The 23,113-nt window shown below is 33.5% G+C and overlaps 1 protein-coding gene across 2 annotated transcripts; it reads left to right on the plus strand.

Annotated features, from left to right (window-relative positions):
• The first annotated feature begins 390 nt into the window (after window positions 1–390).
• LOC140057650 (glutaminase kidney isoform, mitochondrial-like) lies at window positions 391–13,923 on the plus strand. Of its 2 annotated transcripts, XM_072103372.1 has the most exons (15): window positions 391–783; window positions 1,446–1,524; window positions 1,985–2,115; window positions 3,069–3,198; window positions 3,882–4,125; window positions 4,805–4,863; window positions 5,538–5,629; window positions 6,240–6,357; window positions 7,124–7,300; window positions 7,611–7,742; window positions 8,060–8,152; window positions 8,615–8,650; window positions 10,211–10,349; window positions 11,064–11,127; window positions 11,816–13,923. In XM_072103372.1, exons 1-15 carry the CDS (start codon window positions 584–586, stop codon window positions 11,898–11,900), a joined length of 1,779 nt encoding a protein of 592 aa, XP_071959473.1. In that variant the 5' UTR covers window positions 391–583; the 3' UTR covers window positions 11,901–13,923. The 2 variants fall into 2 exon arrangements, with proteins under 2 accessions (XP_071959473.1, XP_071959480.1); XM_072103379.1 differs by lacking the exon at window positions 8,615–8,650.
• Window positions 13,924–23,113: the final 9,190 nt, after the last annotated feature.

A 23,113-nucleotide genomic window follows, 5' to 3' on the forward strand; every position in this document is an offset into this window, starting at 1 on the left:
TTTTTTTTAAACGAAACAATACATATGACGAAACAATCTACAATTTAGCTAAAATATAGAATTAAATATGAACAAACAAAAGTACATCAAAATGCACATGCTGACTATTAATAATTTTTAATTATTATTGAATACTTTAATTAGACACATTGTGATTTCTCACAGATTTCCTCATCTTTTTCTTTGTTAATTAATTATATTAATGTTACGCCATTACATAACTTACAGCATATACTCTGTTCTACAAAGGCAAATCATAAAATATTAAAAAATGTAGGCCTATAATTAATCTAATAGATGTTGTTAATCAAGATTTTTGTGGAATGTAACACTGCCACCTAGCAGTCGGGGGAGAGAGATGAGGGAGATTTCTCTCCCCGGCGCGAGAGGGAATCATCGAAAAACGTGCGAGTCGTCGTCGCGAGAAAGAAAGCTGGGAAGATTTTTGCGTGCAATATGTGTATAAAACAGTCAATTTAAAAGCCTCCATACAATAAATATACTATATTTAATTAGAGTAACTCAAGAAAGTATTTGCGTATTAAAATCTATTTCAGGTACATAGTCAAACAGCACTGGTGCCATGAATTTGCAACATATGTGTAGGCCCATGGGGGCTAGAATGATGTCTTCAATGTTTTGGAAACACACAGCAGGAAGAGGGCCACGCAGCCGCCGTTGCTATTTAGAAAGCAACCTGATATCACGGCCTAGCTGCTATCTTCGATTTATATTCTCTTCATCATCGGTGATGACAAATATACCAAGCCAGCCTCCGGTTCTGTAAGTAATTTTATTTAGTCTGTGTTTTTCTTAGAAGGTGTACAATATTTATGATTATTTTAAAAGTTTTTTTAATATGCGAAGCGGCCGCCAACCAAAGCGGTCGCTAGTTCAATAACGGTAATTTGTATGGAATGGAACGCTGTGTGCACTTTGATTGTTGTTGTTTTGTAATCTTTGATTGTCATTGTTTCGACAGTTTTTCTTTACCTCGGACGTAAATAACAATCTACATTATTATGTAATTTATTCTCTTTTTATACAGATTGAATGTGATTCGATGATTACTTACTTTAACTGTTCTAAATGATATATGTTTAATAAAGTCAATAAAATACATTGTGGTGTTTGTATTGTATATTAATATAATATATAATAAGCCAATTATTAAGAATAAGACCATGGCGTTGACAACGACAATCAAAGATTAAAGCGCATATGGCGTTCCATACAAATAACGATATTAAACTGGCGGCCGCTTTGGTTGGTGGCTGCTTCGACCATACTCCCCTAGGTAGGCCTTACCGTAATAATAATTTATAAACTTAAATCTCAAAAACGTATCCATTTTCATTTTTCAATTGGCTCTTTAATTTCTGAGACTGTAATAATTACTGTAGAATAAAAGATTAACTAACTAATTTCTTCTTTTTCTTCTGCAGATTGGAATGTCTTGAAGATAAGATATTTGACATTTGTTCAGATGACAAAAATACTCTTTTGATTGGTGATTTCTTTAAGGTACAATATTTAATTTTAATTGCTTAGCTTAAATCTAACTGTAAAATTGCATACAAAATTCCATAAAAAAAAGTAAATAGCAATATAGGCTAGATAGAAGATAGATATAATATTTTCAGCATCACTGTCTTCCAAAATAACCATCTTTGATAGTCGTAAACTCTCCTAATACCAAACTAGAAACTTTTCCGAAAACCAGAATTTTTCTTCACAAGGGTTCAAATTCATTTTAACCATTAAAACACATTCCGAATACCAGACTTTCCGGAAAACCAGACATATTAGGAAAGCCCAAGAGTGTCTCATATTGGGAGAGTTGACTGTTTTCGCTTTTTAAATGTTGTTTAGTCTTATTTTAATTAACAGGGAAGTGATATCACTGCTTTTCAGTAGTTGTTTGTTTAAATATATACTGTACTGTATATTCACATTTAGTTTTGTTCATTTGTAAATTTTAAAGTTATTGAAAGAAAAAGGATTACACTTGGAAGATCCACGCCTTCAAGAATCGATCACCAAATTCAACAAAGTTGCCAAAGATCAAAACCTTCATCACAACACCTGTTATATTGATAAAGAAGAATTTAAAAAGTATAGCAATCTTGTTTTTTTTTTTACAGTAAAAATAAAACACTTATAATAATGTAACGGGGTGTCCCCTGAATAGGATTGTCCCTTTAGCAGGGATGTGTCCCCTGAATAGAGTTGTCCCCTAATAGAATTGTTCCCTTTTGGGATGTCCCCTTAATAGGGTTGTCCCTTTAGCAGGGTGTGTCCCCTGAATTAGGTTGTCCCTAATAGAATTGTCCCTTAATTGGGACGTCCCCTAAATTGGCTTGTCCCTTAATTGGGACATCCCCTTAATAGGGGTGTGTCCCCTAAATTGGGTTGTCCCCTAATAGAATTGTCCCCTTAATTGGGATGTTACCCTTTAGCAGGGGTGTGTCCCCTAAATTGGGTTGTCCCCTAATAGAATTGTCCCTTAATAGGGTGGTCCCTTTAGCAGGGGTGTGTCCCCTTAATTGGGTTGTCCCTAATAGAATTGTCCCCTAAATTGGGACGTCTCCTTATTGAATAGAGGTTCTGCTTTATTGCATTGTGATGGAATATACAGTCCATTTTTATTCAAAATTAAATGCATTACAGTGTGTATTTCATGTAATTTTCAGGAAATGGTAAATACTGTACATAGACTTATTCATCATATCCTTTTTTGATATTTTCCAAATTAGTCACCTATCAATATTACCATAAGGCCTAAATTGTACACACTCAATTCAGTTGACCAGTGTAACAAACAGTAGATAATTATGTATGTTATAAGTACTGTATATGAGTACTTATTCAGTACTACTTATACATCATACATGTCCTGTACAGTACCAGAATCGAAATCCCACTTTTGGGACACCCTAGTTTAAGGGACACCATATAAAATAAGTGGACACTTATTATCATCAATATATACTTTTAACACCACAATCAACCCCTATCCAGTAACCATTAATGAAAGCTGTTAAATGAAATGTGTGTTTTGTTTCTAGCTGTATTACAGACAATATAGTATTGATTGGGAAAGCTCTCACAAATAAATTCATTATCCCGGAATTTAAAGATTTTAGTGAGCATCTTTCAACGATCTATGAAGATGCAAATGGCAACTCATCTGGGAAAGTAAGTATTCTAAAGTATAAGTGTGGAATTTTTAAACTGAAACTTTATTTTCCCCCAGTCTATTACTATAGTATAGTTATTTATTCATGAACCAAAAAAAATACATTATTTATAGAATACTAACATGAATTGAGAATAAAGTAAAAACATAACTTATACTCATAAAATAATATAAATAAACAAATTAATAATGAAGGTAGAAGTTAGTACCCATACCTAAACTTAAGTTAAATTAAACTTAAAAGGTTACCCTCTTGATATACCCTTCCACCCAAGCACTACCCCCTGCCCCTATTATATTCTGTAGTGGTCAGGGATGGTTGAATATGATGTACTTACTCCCTCTGACTGGAATAAAACTTACAACAAGTAGTAGCATATGGTGTATTCATAGTTTTGCCAAATTTAAATTATTGTTTGACATGATAGAGTTTAAATTTCTTTATAACAAAATAAGGTATGTCTCAATAAGTTGTTACTTTTCCATTCACTACACAGGGGCAATATTTCACTCCAGGGGGTAACTTGGAACAGCCATAACTGACCAGAACGTCATTCTATGACAGGATTACTTAAATTATGTAATTGCACCATATATTTTTTCCTATTTAACAAATTCTAGAAAAATATACATTGGTTAAAAGTTTTCCATTATTAAAATCATTTTTATTCAATATTTCTAGGTTGCCACATATATTCCACAGTTATCTCGGCAAGACCCCGCCCACTGGGGTGTGTCCGTTTGTACCATTGATGGGCAGCGTCACAACATTGGCAATACCAGTCTTCCCTTCTGTCTCCAGTCTTGTTGTAAGGCACCGGCTTATGCATTGACTGTCACAAAAAAGGGATCGGATTACGTACACCAACATGTGGGATTTGAACCTAGTGGCAAGCCATTTAATGAACTTGTTTTAAATACACAAAGTAAGTATGGAGTATGGGTGTCATCTCCATGATGATTCATTAAAGCTCTGATGTCTACACTATCAAACTTTGTGACAACAAATGTGATGTGCCCATATATGGACACGATGGTGTCATATCACTACCATATTTAGGCACATCACATCTTTTTTGTCAAACTAGTTTGATAGTGTAGACAAAGCTTAAGGATGAAAGCCTATGCTGGGCGCAGGTACATATGATTTAATTTGGCAAACTGCCAAGAGGGGAGTGGGAATCTATATATATATTAAAATAAAACAAATCATTCACTTGACTTATTAAACAGAAGTAGATAAGTATGATTTGATTTGATAATCCATATTTTCACAATAACACTCATAGAATACACACGTATATGATTTTTATTTCCTTAAAATAACAAGAAGCTTATTTTTTTATTTCATCAAAATTAAGCATGATTTTTGAATTCACAAAGCTCTACATTTTCAATTGATAGATACTTGGATAGCATCCCCATATTGGTTTAGGCCGATTCTGATCGATTTATCTAACCAAACATGAGCATAGGACATACCACTTATCTATTAATATGAAGTACCTCTTATGGGATTAACAGTCATAAGCTGTGTAAACATTAACCCTTTTTACTGTCCATCTTTAAGTACTTCATTCATAATTATTTGTTGTGTTATTTCAGATAAGCCTCACAATCCATTACTGAATTCAGGAGGTATTTTAATATCGGCCATCATGAAGGTAAATGAGAAAAATATTAGTTTACAATCTACTATCAAGTTTCATGTCTAAGAAACACAGTGAAAATTAAAGATGTACTGTTCCCAAAAAAAACAAATGAACAAATGAATATTATAAAATCAGCTTTTAATAGGCCATTATTTTATTACAGTTTTAATCAAGTTATTTACTTTCCTAGGAAAAGCCGAAAACAAAAGATAATAATTTCACTTATAAAAAGACAAAATAAACATGCAAATTTAACCAAAAACCTGTAAATTACACATTTTTTAGATACATTTTTTTTTTCAAAGTGATTAAACATTATGTGACATAAAAAATCGCATATTAAAAAATTATTTCTTTTTTTTTCAGCGGTAAAATATATCTTTAAGGATAGTAGACATAATAGTTTAAACATTGTGGTTTGTTTATTTTGTGACATTTATTTGAACATTGTACGTAACTCACAGGACTGTTTATAATAAAACAAATATTGACCAGAGTTTTATTGTTTTGTTTTCAAATTATAACCTTCTGTAACCTGGAGACTATACTAAATTATTAGATAGTTTAGACTCCAGCTCACTTTGTAAATACAGTTTTTCATATTTTATGAGGAACCGTATCTGCCTTGTAATTTTATTTATAACTTTCCTTATCTTATATACTAATAAATGTTGTTTGTTCTTTAGTCTGATTGGAGTCCTGCTGACACGTTTGACTTTACTTCTAAGCAATTCAGTCGTTTAACAGGAGGAGAATTTATAGGATTTAGTAACGCAGTGTAAGCTTAGTTGTGTTATTTATTAAAGCAGTCTTCCAACAATATTATTGTAATTAATGATACAGTTGAATCCCTATATAATAGCAAAAGTACACAGACGAGTGGTAACAATAAGCGGAAAGCCGTTTGTACCAAGTACATTTCCGCTCAATCTTTCTCTCCGCCTTTTGTGTAAATGTTCATAGAAATAACATACAGTAGATTCTATATTTTTATTTTATGCTTTTGTTACTGCTTGTCTGTGTAAATTGGCCTTTAAAGGGACATCTTCAGGCCCTAACAAAGGTTCCCTAATAAGGCTATCGGCTATAGTGTTAAAACATGTTGTTTATTTCGAGGAAGTGTCCCCTGAATAGAGATATGTAAAAGGAGGTTCTACTGTATCCATATTATATCATGCTCACTGCAGAAATGAGACCTTCTCAAGCAGAACCCATAATTTTTCTGCCCTGTGCAATTCCAATCCATGATACATGCCAGCAAGCAAATGAAACAATTGTATCTCTCCATCTGGTTTTTAGTCCATTCTGTGTCAAGAAGAAGAGTAGTACCTCATATATATATATATATATATATATTAAAGAGAACCTTTCAATTCTATTTATCCTAGATTTTTATCTGAGAAGGAGACTGCATTCCGTAATCGAGCTATCGCCTACCTTATGAAAGAGTACAATGCGCTTCCTGATGATTCCAGTGTAGATGAGATCCTAGATTTTTATTTTCAGGTAAGCAACTTTTAAAGGCCAGGTGCGGGCAAAAAATTTCTATTGATCATACATTCCAATAATTATCGATCTATAGTTTCCCCTATGTTTCATAATTTTTGGGATTTTATTTGTGTTACACGAGTTTGTTGAAAATAAGCACTTTCTTACCAGTTCAAATTACACAGTAAAATCTCTATTCGTTTAAACACACATTTTGTAAATAGAGAGGCATTTTAAAAAGCTATGAAAAATAAACGGTGTGGTAAAAAATGTTATCAGATGACTAAATATAGGTAATATAACTTGAATATTACATTTCTGATATTTTTATTCAACTTCAGATTTTTATTTTCATGCTATAGCAAAAATTATCCACCGTATATCCACCATCTTTTTTCACCGTCTAGGGAGTCACCAGACATGTTATTACATTAGGTTAACTACCTAACTACTGAAAAAAAGTCTTCCTGGTTTTTATGGAAGAATTTTGCCAAATTTTGTATTTGACCATATTAAGTGAAATTCATGTTTTTTTCGTCTCGATTTCTGTTACAAATATTTGGTTTATGTACAATTAACCAAATATTAAATTTAAAATTCATGCCTGTACCTGAGCTTTAAAATGACTTCAACCCATGGCTTTGCGTTATAGGCAGAGCACCCAGCTAATAGTGCCACTACTACTATTTCAGCATATATCCAACAACAGTACTGCAGTATAACTATAATAAGTAACCCACTAGTAATTCGATGTTTTAATGTTTAATGTTTTTACTCATTTTAGTTATGTAGCATTGAAGTGACTTGTGAATCTGGAAGCGTAATTGCAGCTACCTTAGCCAATGGCGGTGTCTGTCCTACAACGGGTGAACGTGTTCTTGATCCAGCAGCCGTACGCGATACACTAACTATCATGTCATCATGTGGGATGTATGATTATTCAGGCCAATTTGCATTCCAGGTGAGTGGGTACCAAAAAGGCTGCTCTATTGACCAATGCTTTCCAAACATTGACAAAATCATTGGGTTTGGTACCTTCGATATGCCCCTCCCCCATCTCTATAATTTCTATTTTGTACATAATATAATCATGTTTCTATAATTTGTTTCTACCTGCTCAATTTGCCAATGTTATACTGCCTATCCCATAACCACCCTTGTGTGCCCCTCACACCTCCAACCCATGCACATTTACTGTTCAAGTTGCTGCCAATATCATATGCAACCAAAAATGTGCTTGTTCTAGGCTGAAAACATTTTCTTCTTTACAGATTGGGCTTCCTGCAAAATCAGGTGTGTCAGGTGGTATACTGGTAGTAGTGCCCAATGTGATGGGTATGATGCTTTGGTCCCCACCATTAGACAGTTATGGCAACAGTGTTCGTGGAATTCATTTTCTGAAGGTATAGTATTCTATGTATTCTCAGAAATAAAGAAGCTTGAAACTGCTTCTTGCTGAAACTAAGTGTGTTGTGGCAGCTACTTAACCTTAATTTAAATAAAAGAAAATGAGGAGATGGTGACAAAGCAAAGATTTTTTTTTAAAGTGGACATAGTTAACATGAAATCTATCTCAAAATGTTCTTTTACAGTATTACTGCTGTATATTAACCATTTAGATATGGCAGTTTAAACAGTGTTTACCTTTTTCTCATTTCACTTCGACATCGTGCTCCCTTTAGTTTTTTTAAAAATTTAATGAAGTATTATTTTTTTTAAGGACCTCGTTCGGATCAACAGTTTCCACAATTTTGACAACTTGCGACACACAACTAAAAAGATAGATCCAAGAAAATCAGGAGTTGGAAGCAAGGTAACTACTACTATACGCTATTTCATCTCACTTAATGTTTTAACTACAGTCAGCTCTCCCAAATCTGGACACTGTTTAAGCTGGTTGTCACAAAAATAATGTTGCAACTTAAGCCCAATTCATAGAGTATTGTATCTTTTATATATTTATTTGTTCGTTATACTGGGTGACCTCTTCAGTAAAAAAAAACTGATCTACCAGAGGGCCCAGTACACAAAAGACAATAACAGTAAAATTACAAAACAATTTAAACCAAACCAATGAGTCCCGCCATGCCTCGTCGTACGATGCTGTCTGTCTCTGCATTTTAAATATGATCATTTTTAAGTTGTCTTGGTATCTGGCTGTCAAATTGTTGGCTACTGTATATATTTTGTTTTATTAAATTTGATGTATGATTGGCTGATGGCTGTTGTCACTTTACTCTATTGGCAAGTTTGTTCTTTGTGTATTTTTTCTCAGCTTTGGTCAACTAGAAAAGATCCGCAAACTTCAGCAGTAAGATGTTTAAAATGCTTTTATTTATTGTTTGTGGCCCGAGTGTATTGTTTGTGACCTGAGTGGGCTAACAAGTCTTTCCATTTAAAAAATTCTAGCATGTTTTTGTGATTAGTTGGTCAGTTGTTTTGCCCTACCTCGATTTCATTGTACTGTGTATACACAACAATTGTGGTGACAACTAGCTGCATAATTATGGGAGCTGCCCATATGCATTTAATCAAATGACCGGGGTAATAATGAAGAACTTTGAACATATAACCGTGTATATATATATTGACCGTCAAACCTATTGCCTCCAGATCACTAGTCTGCCATTTCTACCTCTAGACCACTAAATGTGTGCACAAGTGGCTTAGGGTTAGATTCAAGCCCAAGAAAGCAGTTACCAACATTATGATAATTCAAACAGTACAATTACACAGGGTAGGGCAAAACAACTGACCAATTACTTAGCTCCCTGACACAAATCTACTTCGCAGTAGTTGAAAAAATTATCACATATCTTTGAGAGCACACAGAATTTAGTAACCGCAACTACGGTACCTGCGTGCATGTACACAATGAAAATGATGTTGTTCTAACCATAAAATAATAATTGCTACTCTCTTTTTCAAACACTTTTTTATTTGGTTAAGCATTATCACTGTCTAAACATTAACATTTTAATAGTAGACTGGTTGTTTTCCCCATCACTTCAATGTTTAAACACCTTGGTTGTAGTTCAGGGATTTTAACTTTATAAATATTGCATGAGTGGATTTGTTTGTACTTATACTAACGTTTATGCTGTGTGCTATTCAGGTTATAAAAATATAGGATATGTTATTAATGTTTTTAACTGTTGGTATGCCCACCTGTGATATATTGTACTAATACATACTAATGTAATGCATGTTAGCACTCTTGGGCCAGGTGTGTTGAGGTTTTGTTAAATTGAAATTAGTTAAGCATGTTTATGTACAGAACTGCTTCTCTGAGACTCGACCTCTATTAATAGGACAACCTTATAATTAAATATATTGTAATTCATATTTTAACACAATGACCAACCCCTATTCAGGAGACACCGCTAATTAGTCCCAAAAGTGTCCCTGTAAAAGTGGTTGTACCAAGGCAATCTAACAACAGAATGCCGAGCTCCGGAGATCAAAAGATTTATCTGTGGCTGTGACACGATCAGTTCCACGCCCCTAACAGACACAGCGCGTCTCATAGAATATTTACATAGTAGTACAGTACTGTTGGTCTTTGTTGCAGCCAGACATGAGATCAAAAGACTGTTTACAAGTTCCTATCTTAGCAAGGCGAGCTCAGTGTTCAGTTGTTAGATTGCCTTGGTTGTATTTCATACTTTCCTCCTTCCTTCATTTTAAAACTAATTAGAGCTTGGTAGTCTAGTAGGTTACTGACTAAATTAACTGGAGTATGTAATATATTGTACTCTCTACATCTTTCAATGTTCAACCCCTTTCACACCAAAACATAGGGCGTCAAATCCGGAGTGTCTCCGGAGTTTTGCTTTTGGTGTGAAAGAGTGTCCATGCTTTTACTTTCTAGGGTAGTCGCATCGTAAACCTGTTATTTGGTGCATACAATAATGATCTGAGTGCAATGAGACAGTATGCCTTACAGGGCATGAATATGGATCAAGCTGATTATGACTTGCGTACAGCTTTACACATAGCAGCTGCTGAAGGTAAGTTATCTGTGATGGTTGTGATCACCAGGGGCAGAGGAAGGGGGGGGGGGGAAATATATTTGACATCTATTTTTTACTGTTAATATTAAATGTTAGTGCCTCCCAAGTGATCATCGTGATTTTAATGACATTGTTTGTGAGCATGTTGATAACTGGTTTGTAGTGAGTTTGAATGGGCTGATGATGACTATAGTGGCATTCATTCATTTCACTTTATTTTGGACTTCATCTCCATCATAGACAACATTACATGTAACAGTAATAACAAAAGGTAGTCCAAACTAAACATGAGTTACAAACTTTAGTTTTTGTATGAACCGATTGTATAAACTGATTTTCTCATGTTCTTGAAATTTATTGGCATCTGGTGATGTTTGTGACATTTAGGCTTGATCATTGTTAATATTAATGGTTGTTGTGATGAAAGCTGATGATAATGTTTATAGTGTTATCATGTTATGGCATTGTTGTGTCTTGTGATATTGTTTTATGTTTTGTTTTTTTTATGTTTGTTGTTTCTGTGGTTGTAAGAGTGTTTGATGATTATATACTTAAATATACTAGACTATGTTATGATATTGACAGATTTATACTACTGAACAATCTATCATCCATTAATAATATGAACATAAACAAATTAACGATATTGAAATATTCTAGCTAGTCATTTTTACATTAATATTATTGATTCTTGTTTTATACCACAATTAGGTCACAAAGACATCGTGCAATTTCTTCTTGAAAAATGCAATGTTGACCCATGTCCAAAAGACAGGTAAGCAGCAATTTAATATGCCTTTATCGTTAGACACATACCTGTAGGTAGAATTTATTTTGATAGAACATGAGCCACCATGATTGTATATGCCAAAGGCCTATAGCAATAAATGATGATGTTAGATAACACAGATGTGTTGTTTATTTAACACCGATGTGTTTATATTGCTACTCTTGAAGATGTGCAGGGTGGCTGCTGTGTAGACTTTAAACTATTTTAACTGCCTGTGGTTTCTAAAAATATTTAATATGTTGAAAGCTGTATCTAAAGTTTATCATCACACTATATTTTATACAACTTGTACATTTTCGATCGATCTTTTTTAGAAGCAAGGCTAAAAGTTTTGAAATTTTTACGTCACTTTAGGCTCTGTTTACAAACTAGTTTTACAAAAAATGTGTGATGTGCCTAAATATGTTGTTATTGTTATGCCCAAATATGCTAGTGATATGACATCATCATAACATGGGCACATCACATCACATTTATTTGTCACATAAAGTTTGATAGTGTAGATAGAGCTTAGGCCTAATACTTGCATGGTAGAACCACTTGTCTTCAGGGGACACTTTCCAATAAAATGAACTAATCCAACTCCTATTCAGGGGGACAATCAGATAACAGTGGCAATTTCTTGGTCCTTTAATAGACGTTATATCGTAAAATGCAACAATTTTATTTCTAGATGGGGATTTACACCACTTCATGAGGCAAAGCAGTGTGGACATGATCATGTTGTTACTATTCTTGAAAAATACACAACAAAATAACAAGCATTTAATACAGTAGAACCACTACTTTTGTACATCCCTATTCAACAACAATTCCCTGTAAAAGGAACAAGGGGAAGTACACTGTACATTTCAACCCTATGATCAACAACAGCTATTCACTGGACTCTCCTATTAAGGGGAAACTATGTTTGGTCTTGACGATGTCCCCTTGTGGGGCTACTGTATCCATAATAGATAATGTACATCAGGATAATCTTGCAGTTATAACTGTAATTAACTACAGACCACACCTTGCATTCTATTGTATTCCAAATATAATATTAGTAAAAACTGTTTATTTACTCAAGCTTTAATAAACAACTTTTTTTTACATTAATAATTTTAATGGTTTTTAAACCTTATTTGAACTTATTTTAATCTCTCCTTTTGGACATCCCTATTCATGGGACACACCTAATAAGTGAACACTTATGACATAAATCATCTAACACTATGTCCAACAACGCATATTCAATTAAAGGGACACCCCTATTAAAGGGATATATTTTATTGGGTCCCAATGTGTCCCTTTAACTGTACAGTACTACAGTACACGTCAATGATTCCATATTCCATCAAGTTATCATATATATATATATTATATCAATAATATTGATTTGCAAAATACCAACTACCTCAATAAGGGTTTTATAGTGTATAAACAATCAAAAAGTAAAAATTTGCATATGTGAACTTTGACCAATTTTAGGGTGTTGTGATTTGTCGGACACAGTGATTCAAACTACATTAGTTTGTTTTAATAACAACGTTTATGAGGCAGTCATTATAACAAAGTGTGTTTAATTAGCCAAAAAAATTTCACAAAACAAAACCAAACTATGTTTTTTGTGTGGTTTTAAATGTGTTATGTTTGATGTGCTAAAATAGTGCCCTGAAAATAAAATAAGTTAATAAACAAAACCAAACACTTTTGTTATTTTAAACGTATTCACTAATTATTAATACTATTTTATAATATAACTATTATTAATTTTAAACTAATAATTATAATATACATATATAGATTTTAGTATATTTTATTATCATTTTATATACTGTATAACATTTTTTGAACTATTTATAACTTAAATATTATTTGTAAAGGCACAATTGTAATATTTCGAATTTATGTAAAAACTCTAAAGCGTGGTTCCCACTAGCGACGCAACACAAGGACGTAACGCAACGCAAGTGAATTGACCAATCACAAGCGAGGGCTTATTCGCTTGTGATTGCTAACTGTCTATAACTTCGCTTGTCATTGGTTAAAACGCTTGCGTTGCGTTTACGTCCTTGCGTTACGTTCTAGTGGGAATCAAGCTTAATATAATTAAATATTTTAAGGTCGTACTTTTGCAATAACGATTAAAGAATAAGAATGATGTTATTATTCCATTATAGTATCAATTATTATTGTAGATTAGTATAGGCATATTGATATTTTAATTGATTATCGATTATCCCACCGAGTTTCCCTACAGTAATTTTACCTACAGTAATACAGTGACAATACTTCAGTTGCGCTACGTTTTATTAAAGCTTGGTTTACACTAGGACGTAACACAATGATGTAAGTGCACCGCAAGTGATTTGACCAATCACAACGCGATGGGTCATTCGAACTGTCGCTTCTCATTGGCCAACTCACTTGAGTTTTGCCTTTGCATACTAGTGGGGACCAAGCTTTTAACTAGAAAACTGAGAAAGTAGCGAACGTCTTGCATTCTTGCAAACCATCATACCACTACGAATCTATCCATTTATTTGAGAGTATGCGCATACGTTCGTTACGCTCTGTTGAGTTATCGGTTTATTGCCAATTAGTGTAATCGAAATTTCCTTGATGAATTGAATACGTACACTCCACTACCCTATTTTGTTTTGGTAGATTCTTGTATGACGTGCTTGTAATAAATGTTTTAGAATATATTAAATTGTTGTTTCTATTTATGTTTTTGATTTGATAAACAAAACATAAAACGTACATAATGTAGGCCTACTAATGTTTCTGTAACCTACTGAACATAGGCTATACATTCCTTAATGTGCGGCAGGGACCCGCAAACCGTACAATCGGCGCACGTTCGAAGCACTTCTCCACCCTGGTGGTAGAGAAAAAGTCTTCTCAGATTGTACGCATCCCATGTGCACATTCACTCAGTCCATCTTTCGGAGAAGTAGAGATTACCCCAGTGTACTGGCCCCCCTCAGCCCCTATACTTCATCTGGGTAGCCGCTGCATTGCTTGCTGCTGCCGTGAGTCCTTACTCACTAATCCGAATCTTACATTTATGAGGAAGGAGGGTTGTGACATAAATTAGGTCACTCCACCTGAGGGAAATTTAGTAAACTCAAAAATGAAACGGGCGGAAAATATAAAAGTACTTGACTCTGCCCATTTGGTATTCCAATTTCAAAACGGATCCTATTAATTTACACGTTATACAGTACTTACCGCGTTATCAAACTCAATTTCTGTTATAAAAGGACGGTGTTCATATGCCCTCTCAAATGTTGAAAATTCTGTTAGGCTAAATAAAACAAAGTCTTGATTTTTTGATGAGTGGCTTTAATAGTAGGTGTTAGTATTGTGGTTTAAGATCTGTGTTCCCACTTGGGCAATTGCGTACGCGCCACGTAATTAGTTAAGATCAACCCTTTCAATGGTGACGTTTGGTCACTGTAGGGTGATGATGAAATAAAATTTAAAAAAAAAAGATGATACATCGTATTTTGATTACCTGCATTGCGCTTGGCACGTACGTCCTATTGATAACCAAACTACCAAACATGAGAGCGATTAATCTAAAAAGTCTCTGAACGACCGGCGTAATTTCTATGTAATATTGAATGTTTTTCAAATTTGGTTTTTTCCTAAATACGACTACTGTATTTTAAAAAAAAGGTTATATAGGCCTATATAAGTCACGCGGCTCAACAAAATGAAGGGAAGTGAATCGATTATGTTTTTGTTTTCCCTTGTGTGTACCAAACGTACAATTGAGGTGGAAATTGAAATGTGTTTAGAAATGCGTTTAGTTTCCTCATTTTGGTTGTAGACATTGGTTTTGTAACCTATAATATAGTCTCTTCTGTTTCTCTGTATATACAATGGTCTGGCTGAATACCAAGAAGGGTAGATAAGTTACTGCGCCGCCAGTCAATCACCCCTTAAGTCTAAAATAGCAGCTGCTAGGGTTGCGAAAAAGTCATTGATAAAAATAAGATAGGCAAATCATAAAAAAAATAATATAATAATATTTTTATTTAGTTAGACAGACTCGGTCATCGTACCCGTTGCATTGATATGATAGTGTTGTAGGTCCTAGGCCCTATTATGGTGCACGTAAGTGTATGATAGTGATGTATGTCCTAGGCCCTATTATGGTGCACGTAAGTGTATGATAGTGATGTATGTCCTAGGCCCTATTATGGTGCACGTAAGTGTATGATAGTGATGTATGTCCTAGGCCCTATTATGGTGCACGCAAGTGTATGATAGTGATGTATGTCCTAGGCCCTATTATGGTGCACGTAAGTGTATGATAGTGATGTATGTCCTAGGCCCTATTGGTGCACGTAAGTGTATGATAGTGATGTATGTCCTAGGCCCTATTATGGTGCACGTAAGTGTATGATAGTGATGTATGTCCTAGGCCCTATTATGGTGCACGTAAGTGTATGATAGTGATGTATGTCCTAGGCCCTATTAAGGTGCACGTAAGTGTATGATAGTGATGTATGTCCTAGGCCCTATTATGGTGCACGTAAGTGTATGATAGTGATGTATGTCCTAGGCCCTATTAAGGTGCACGTAAGTGTATGATAGTGCTGTGTATGTCCTAGGCCTATTATGGTGCACGTAAGTGTATGATTGGTGATCATTCTTTTAATATCTTAGATGATTGATGATGTGCTGAGGTGAGTGGATGTGAATGTGTTTAAGTATTGCATCAAAGTTTGCTAAACATTGAGATCAATCATGTTTGTAAACCATATGTTAAAAAAAACTGCGTCATTGATTACTATGTAGCCTATGTGCGCTATAAAAAATCTTATTATTATTATTATTTTACTAAAATTCTCACCATTGCCTTGCGCGTGACCGGGCGGCGATTTTTTTTTTCGTACATAAGTTGGGGACCCCTCATGAAACGTCACAAAATAAACATGAATAATTCATCAGTTAAATTTGTTGTTCCGTGTGCACCCAAGCGTATAGCAACAAGAAGTGATTACACAACTGCGATACGATACTTTCTACAGTAGGCCTAGGATCCTAAGTCAATTCGCGTGATTGCCTTCGCGCACTATTCGTCACACAAAATGTGTCGAGTCGAGGCTAATCGACAGCTAGGCAAGACATTAAACTAAATAGTAATTCATTGGACATAGCCCAAAGAAAGCTTAGACCCACAAGAATAAAGAATGTGTATAATTTGTGTACTGTATTTTTGGTTATCCGCTCTTGGCGGATAACCTCTTGTTATTGTCAGGATCTTTTTTTTTTTTTTTTTTTTTTTTTTTTTTTTTTTTCTATGTTATTCTTCTTTCTTTCCCAAAATTTTGTGTCACGTGTATCTCAAATTCTGATCAACATTACATCGTATAACTTTGTCAGAAGATTTACCTCTATGTGTAGAAGTGCAGGACAGCTCGTTTTTTTACTTTAGTGTCGCGCAGCGTAAGCTACGCGCGATTTTATGAATTTCGCGTATTTAACATAGACTAAAAAGCAAAAGTCATTTTGTAATGACACTTAGTGAACATTTAAGTCATATCAAGGGCAAACTTTCTATGGATTAAAAAGGGCATGTTTGACATAAAGTTACGCGCGCACGCGCGTTTAAAATTTCAAATTGCGAAAAATTCATTTCTAATCAACTTTCTACGCGTTTCAGGTCATTTTGAGCATTTCAAAAATTCCCACGCGTGCGCATATTTTTTACGCGCGCGTGCGCACGTAGCGCAAAAACATCTTTTTTTTGCTTGATTTTTGTTTTTTCAGCCTTTTCTAGTACATTTACCAATTTTCAATCAATTTCGACTTAAAATCACGTCATACGAGCACGTAGAATTGAACAATTTGCGCGCGTTTTTGAAGAAAAAGTTCAAAAATTCGTCAAAATTATGCCTTTTTTAAAACAGTCATAGATTCTAAACTCCGAGGTGAAAATATTTAAAATTTCAGATTCTGGAAGTAGATGAGTTGTTTTTCTCGAATCATGCATTGATATGGCTAACCAGACATTGTGACGTTATCGTATGGCCACCCGAATATAAAATATAGGATTTTTTTCTCTTTCGTCATAGCTCGTCAATTTAATAGAGCGCATCTCTACTTATCCTTATTCCATTTCACTCAATTTTTTTATATTGTCTAGATCAATCAATTACCTTTCGCATGATCCACCATTTTAAAAATTGTGATGACGTCATCATGTTCAAATGCGTCAATAACTTTGGTCACTTATTTTCACCTATTCTGCACTGTATGTAGTACGTATACAGTATATAGTGTTATACCGTATATACTTAGACGCGACGCAACATAGAGAGCGCACTAACATTTTTCAATGCCATAATCGTTTTATTTTTTTGCGCGCACTATTCTAACGTATGACGTGCACGTGGCTTTTGCACTGCGGATAACCTAACTCGTCCGTAGTGACGAGTTCAAATCTAGTTGGTTATCCGCACTTGGCGGATAACCCCTTGTTATTGTCAGGATCTTTTTTTTTTTGGTTATCCGCACTTGGCGGATAACCCTTGTTATTGTCAGGATCTTTTTTTTTTTTTTTTTTTTTCTTTATTCTTCTTTCTTTCCACGAATTTTGTTGGGAGCGTATCTCTAATACTGGCAAACATAAGATTGTATAACTTTGTCATAAGATTTACCTATATCTGTAGATGTGCAAGAAACTTTGTTTTTTGATTTTTGAGTTGCGCAGCGTAAGTTACGCGCAAATTTATGAATTTCAATGATTGATCATAGATTAAAAACCAAAAGTCATTTTCTAATGAAACTTGGTGAAAATTTAAGTTATATCATGCGCAAAATTTCTATGGATTAAAAATGGCATGTTTAACATAAAGTTACGCGCGCACGCGCGTTCAAAATTTCAAAATGCGCAAAATTCATTTTTAATCAAATTTCTACGCGTTTCATGTCATTTTGAGCATTTCAAAAATTCCCACGCGTGCGCAATATTTTTACGCGCGCGTGCGCACGTAACGCAAAAACATGTTTTTTTTGCTTGATTTTTGTTTTTTCAGCCTTCTCTAGTAATTTTACCAACTTTCAAACAATTTCGACTTAAAATCACGTCATACGAGCACGTAGAATTGAACAATTTGCGCGCGTTTTTGATGAAAAAGTTCAAAAATTCGTGAAAATTATGCCTTTTTTTAAAAAGTCATAGATTCTAAACTCCAAGTTGAAAATATTTAAAATTTCAGATTCTGGAAGTAGATGAGTTGTAAATATCAAATCATGCATCGATATGGCTAACCGGACATTGTGACGTCATCGTATGGCCACTCGAATATAAAATATAGGATTTTTGTCTCTTTCGCATAGCTCATCACATTTAATAGAGCGCATCTCCACTTATCCGTATTCCATTTCTCCCCATTTTGTTATATTGTCTAGGCCAATCAATTATCTTTCGCATAATCTACCATTTTTTAAATTGTGATGACGTCATCATGTCCAAAAGCGTCAATAACTTGGGTCCCTTATTTTCACCTATTCTGCACTGTATGTAGTACGTATACAGAATACAGTGTATACCGTATATACTTACGTGACGCAAAATAGAGAGCGCACTAATATTTTTTCAATGGCATAATCGTTTTTCTGCGCGCAATATTCCAACGTATGACGTGCACGTGGCGTTTGTGATGCGGATAACCTAACTCGTCCGTAGTGACGAGTTCAAATCTAGTTGGTTATCCGCACTTGGCGGATAACCTCTTGTTATTGTCAGGATCTTTTTTTTTTTTTTTTTTTTTTTTGGTTATCCGCACTTGGCGGATAACCCCTTGTTATTGTCAGGATCTTTTTTTTTTTTCTTTTTGGTTATCCGCACTTGGCGGATAACCCCTTGTTATTGTCAGGATCTTTTTTTTTTTTTTTTTTTTTTTTTTTCTATGTTCTTCTTTCTTTCCACGAATTTTGTTGGTCGTATATCTCTAATTCTGGCCAACATAAGATTGTATAACTTTGTCATAAGATTGACCTATAGCTGTAGATGTGCAGCCAAGCTTTTGGACGATTTCGGAGTTACGCAGCGTAAGTTACGCGCGATTTTATGAATTTAACTGATTGATCATAGATTAAAAACCAAACGTCATTTTGTATTGAAACTTGGTGAAAATTTAAGTCATTTCATGCGCAAACTTTCTATGGATTAAAAATGGCAGGTTGCGCAAAAAATTACGCGCGCACGCGCGTTTAAAATTTCAAAATGCGAAAAATCAATTTCTAATCAATTTTCTATGCGTTTCATGTCATTTTGAGCATTTAAAAAATTCCCACGCGTGCGCAATTTTTTTACGCGCGCGTGCGCACGTAGCGCAAAAACATCTTTTTTTTGCTTGATTTTTATTTTTTCAGCCTTTTCTAGTAAATTTATAAATTTTCAATCAATTTCGACTTAAAATCACGTCACACGAGCACGTAGAATTGGATAATTTGCGCGTGTTTTTGATGAAAAACTTCAAAAAATCGTCAAAATTAGACCTTTTTTTAAACAGTCATAAATTCTAAACTACGTGGTGAACTTTTTTAAAATTACATATTCTGGAAGTAGATGAGTTGTTTTTCTCGAATCATGCATTGATATGGCTAACCGGACATTGTGACGTCATCGTATGGCCACTCGAATATAAATTATAGGATTTTTGTCTCTTTCGTCATAGCTCATCACATTTAATAGAGCGCATCTCCACTTATCCGTATTCCATTGCCCTCATTTTTTTATATTGTCTAGGTCAATCAATTATCTTTCGCATGATTCACCATTTAATTTTTTTTATGACGTCATTATGTGCAAAAGCGTCAATAACTTTGGTCACTTGTTTTCACCTATACTGCAGTGTATGTAGTACGTATACAGTATATAGTGTATACTGTATACTTATCTGGCCAACATAAGATTGTATAACTTTGTCATAAGATTGACCTGTAGCTGTAGATGGCAATAAGCTTCGTTATATGATTTTAGAGTCGAGCAGCGCAAGTTATGCGCGATTTTATGGAATTTATGGTTGCTTTTAAATTCTTAACACAAACTTTACGAAAGTGTGTTTCATAATATTTAGCAACTTTTGTCATGATAAAAATGGCTTGCTACGCAAAAATTACGTATAATTTGAATAGAGTAGATTTGAATTCAATTACATATTTTGTCTATCTATGTCATGACGTCATCATATGGCCAGTGGAATTCAATAAGTCAGATTAGAGCGCATCTCAGTTTCATGTTTCCAAAATCCTTCAAAATTGTATTAATTATTTAATAGATAATTAAATTATATAACATATACAATATATTCAGTAATATGCTGTCAGCACTGTAACTATATTTATGTCATACTCATAGGATGGCATAATACTTGCCAGCGTGCCCAACATTCTTCAACTTCTAAGAATATAATTATTTAGATAATTATTCTATAAAGTTCTTACCTTCATGTTTTATTTTGATGACGTCATCAAGTAAAAAAAATGTAAAATTAGAATAAAAATATGGGTCTCGTAATATTTTGTATGCTTCACTGTAATATATATTAGACGTATGACACAAAATAGACACAATTCATTAAAATCTCACTTCTACCTACCTGAATTTCCTCAAAATGTCAACATGTTGTTGCTCAGAACAATTTTCCTATCGAATGCTGTTTGATCATGCTATGGGGTCATGCTAAGATAATAGTAATTGGAAAGGTAGGAGTTTTATTTGTTTTTTTCATATTTCATTACTTCAACATAATTATTACAAATCTCAGTTGTACCTGCCAAATTTCCTTTTTAAATTAAATGTATGTTCTCGCTGAGATGAATTATTTTCCGAAAATGGACATACCTTTATGTTTCATTTTTATGACATCAAACAATGTTGTTCCCGTAATTTCAGTTCTATACACCAAAATATACTACAATACAACCAGTTACATGTGTGAATAATAATACTAACAATTTCTTGTCTTCTCTGCTCTGTGATTTGATCTGATCAATTATCTCATTTACCAGTGAAACTTGCTCCAATAGATATAATATTTCTAATAAAACTAATATCACCACACCATAACTGTTAAAAATAATTTTTTATTTCAAACAAAATAAAGAAAACACACAAAGTCTGTGTAGGCCTATTTATAAAAGCTTTCATTGGTTATTGCAAATTGCACAAAATTGTTAACATAATATAGTAGGCTGTTTATACTATACAGTAGTTCATGCACACGTTGGTGATCAGTAATTTTACTTACTACATTATATACATGTTAATTTGTTAGTTGTGGATTTATTAAACACATATTTATTGATCTATTTATAGAAGATTGTTATTTTCTAACAATAACCATTAATATGATTAATAATTTAATAATTTGCCGCGTTTAGACAAATGTTATTAAATAGCGAATGACTGCATTAGTGACTGCCTAAAAATTCGGATCCCATTATAATTAAAGAGATGAAACCATTCCATTGTACACCTAAAAACCAAAACAAAATGAATTGATTATTCTTGCAAATGAATAAATTGCTGTATAAGTAATTTCATGTGGACCTGCATAGATAGAAAAAAAAACTGAAAGTATGTATAGACCTAATGAAGTATTGGTAATCGTATAAAACAAAACGTATTTTCTTCTTCTGTAAAATGTAACTTTTTATTTTTAACATTACTTGAATATTGGTAGATATTGAAAGATTATTATGTGCAGATTGCAACATTGCATATTCAAATTCAGAACAATATTTATAATAATATAACTCATATAAAAACAAGATTAAAATGTGTTTACTCACCAGATATTGTTTCTCCTATACAGGAGAATAACATGGTTGAAGTTACACATTATTCGCTGCTCCTCGTGCATAGATAATGAATTGATTATTCTTGCAAATGAATAAATTACTGTATTAGTAATTTCATGTGGACCTGGATAGATAGAAAAAAATTATTAAAAACAGTTATACAACTGAAAGTATGTATAGACCTAATAAAGTATTGGTAATCGTATAAAACAAAACGTTTTTTCTTCTTCTGTAAAATGTAACTTTTTATTTTTAACATTGCTTGAATACCGGTAGATATTGAAAGATTGCATTTTCAAATTCAGAACAATATTATATAACTCACATAAAAACAAGATTAAAATGTGTTGACTCACCAGATATTGTTTCCCCTATACAGGAGAATGACATGAGTTGAAGTTACATATTATTCGCTGCCCCTCTTGCATAGATAATAATTGATTATTCTTCCAAATGAGTAAATTACTGTATTAGTAATTTCATGTGGACCTGGATAGATAAAAAAATAATATAAAAAAAACAATGATACAAATGAAATTATGGATAGACCTAATGGAGTATTGGTGATCGTATAAAATAAAACGTATTTTCTTCTGTGAAATTTAACTTTTTATTTTTAACATTATTTGAATACCGGTAATTATTGAACAATTGTTATGTGCACAGATTGCAACATTGCATATTCAAATTCAGAACAATATTTATAATAATAACTCACATAAAAACAAGATTAAAATGTGTTTATTCACCAGATTTTGATTTTCCTATACAGGAGAATGACATGGGTTGAAGTTACAGATTACTCGCTGCCCCTTGTGCATAGAGAGTCATAATTATTGTCAGCTTGTTTTTATCAAATTGTTTTTTTTTTCATGATTTCCAGTTCTATTTTCAATTCTTAAAAAGTTTTTTATAGTATTCTATTCTGAATTCTATTCACAGAAATATAATTCCAAAACCATTGCTGCAATTAAAATTTAATGTGAATGGCTTCATGATAGCTATAATAAATTGGAATTACTTCAGCCTGTACTGAATCAAGACCTTTGCTATAGACATGATCAATCAATGTATTGTTTTCAGTGGTGGAACATGTAACATGTTGTCGGTACTCATTCTCTGACATTAAATTTTTCACTCTGGAAGATTGTTTGAAAAG

This window comes from Antedon mediterranea, chromosome 1 (assembly GCF_964355755.1).
Source record: "Antedon mediterranea chromosome 1, ecAntMedi1.1, whole genome shotgun sequence".
In the NCBI taxonomy this organism is placed as follows: Eukaryota; Metazoa; Echinodermata; class Crinoidea; order Comatulida; family Antedonidae; genus Antedon; species Antedon mediterranea.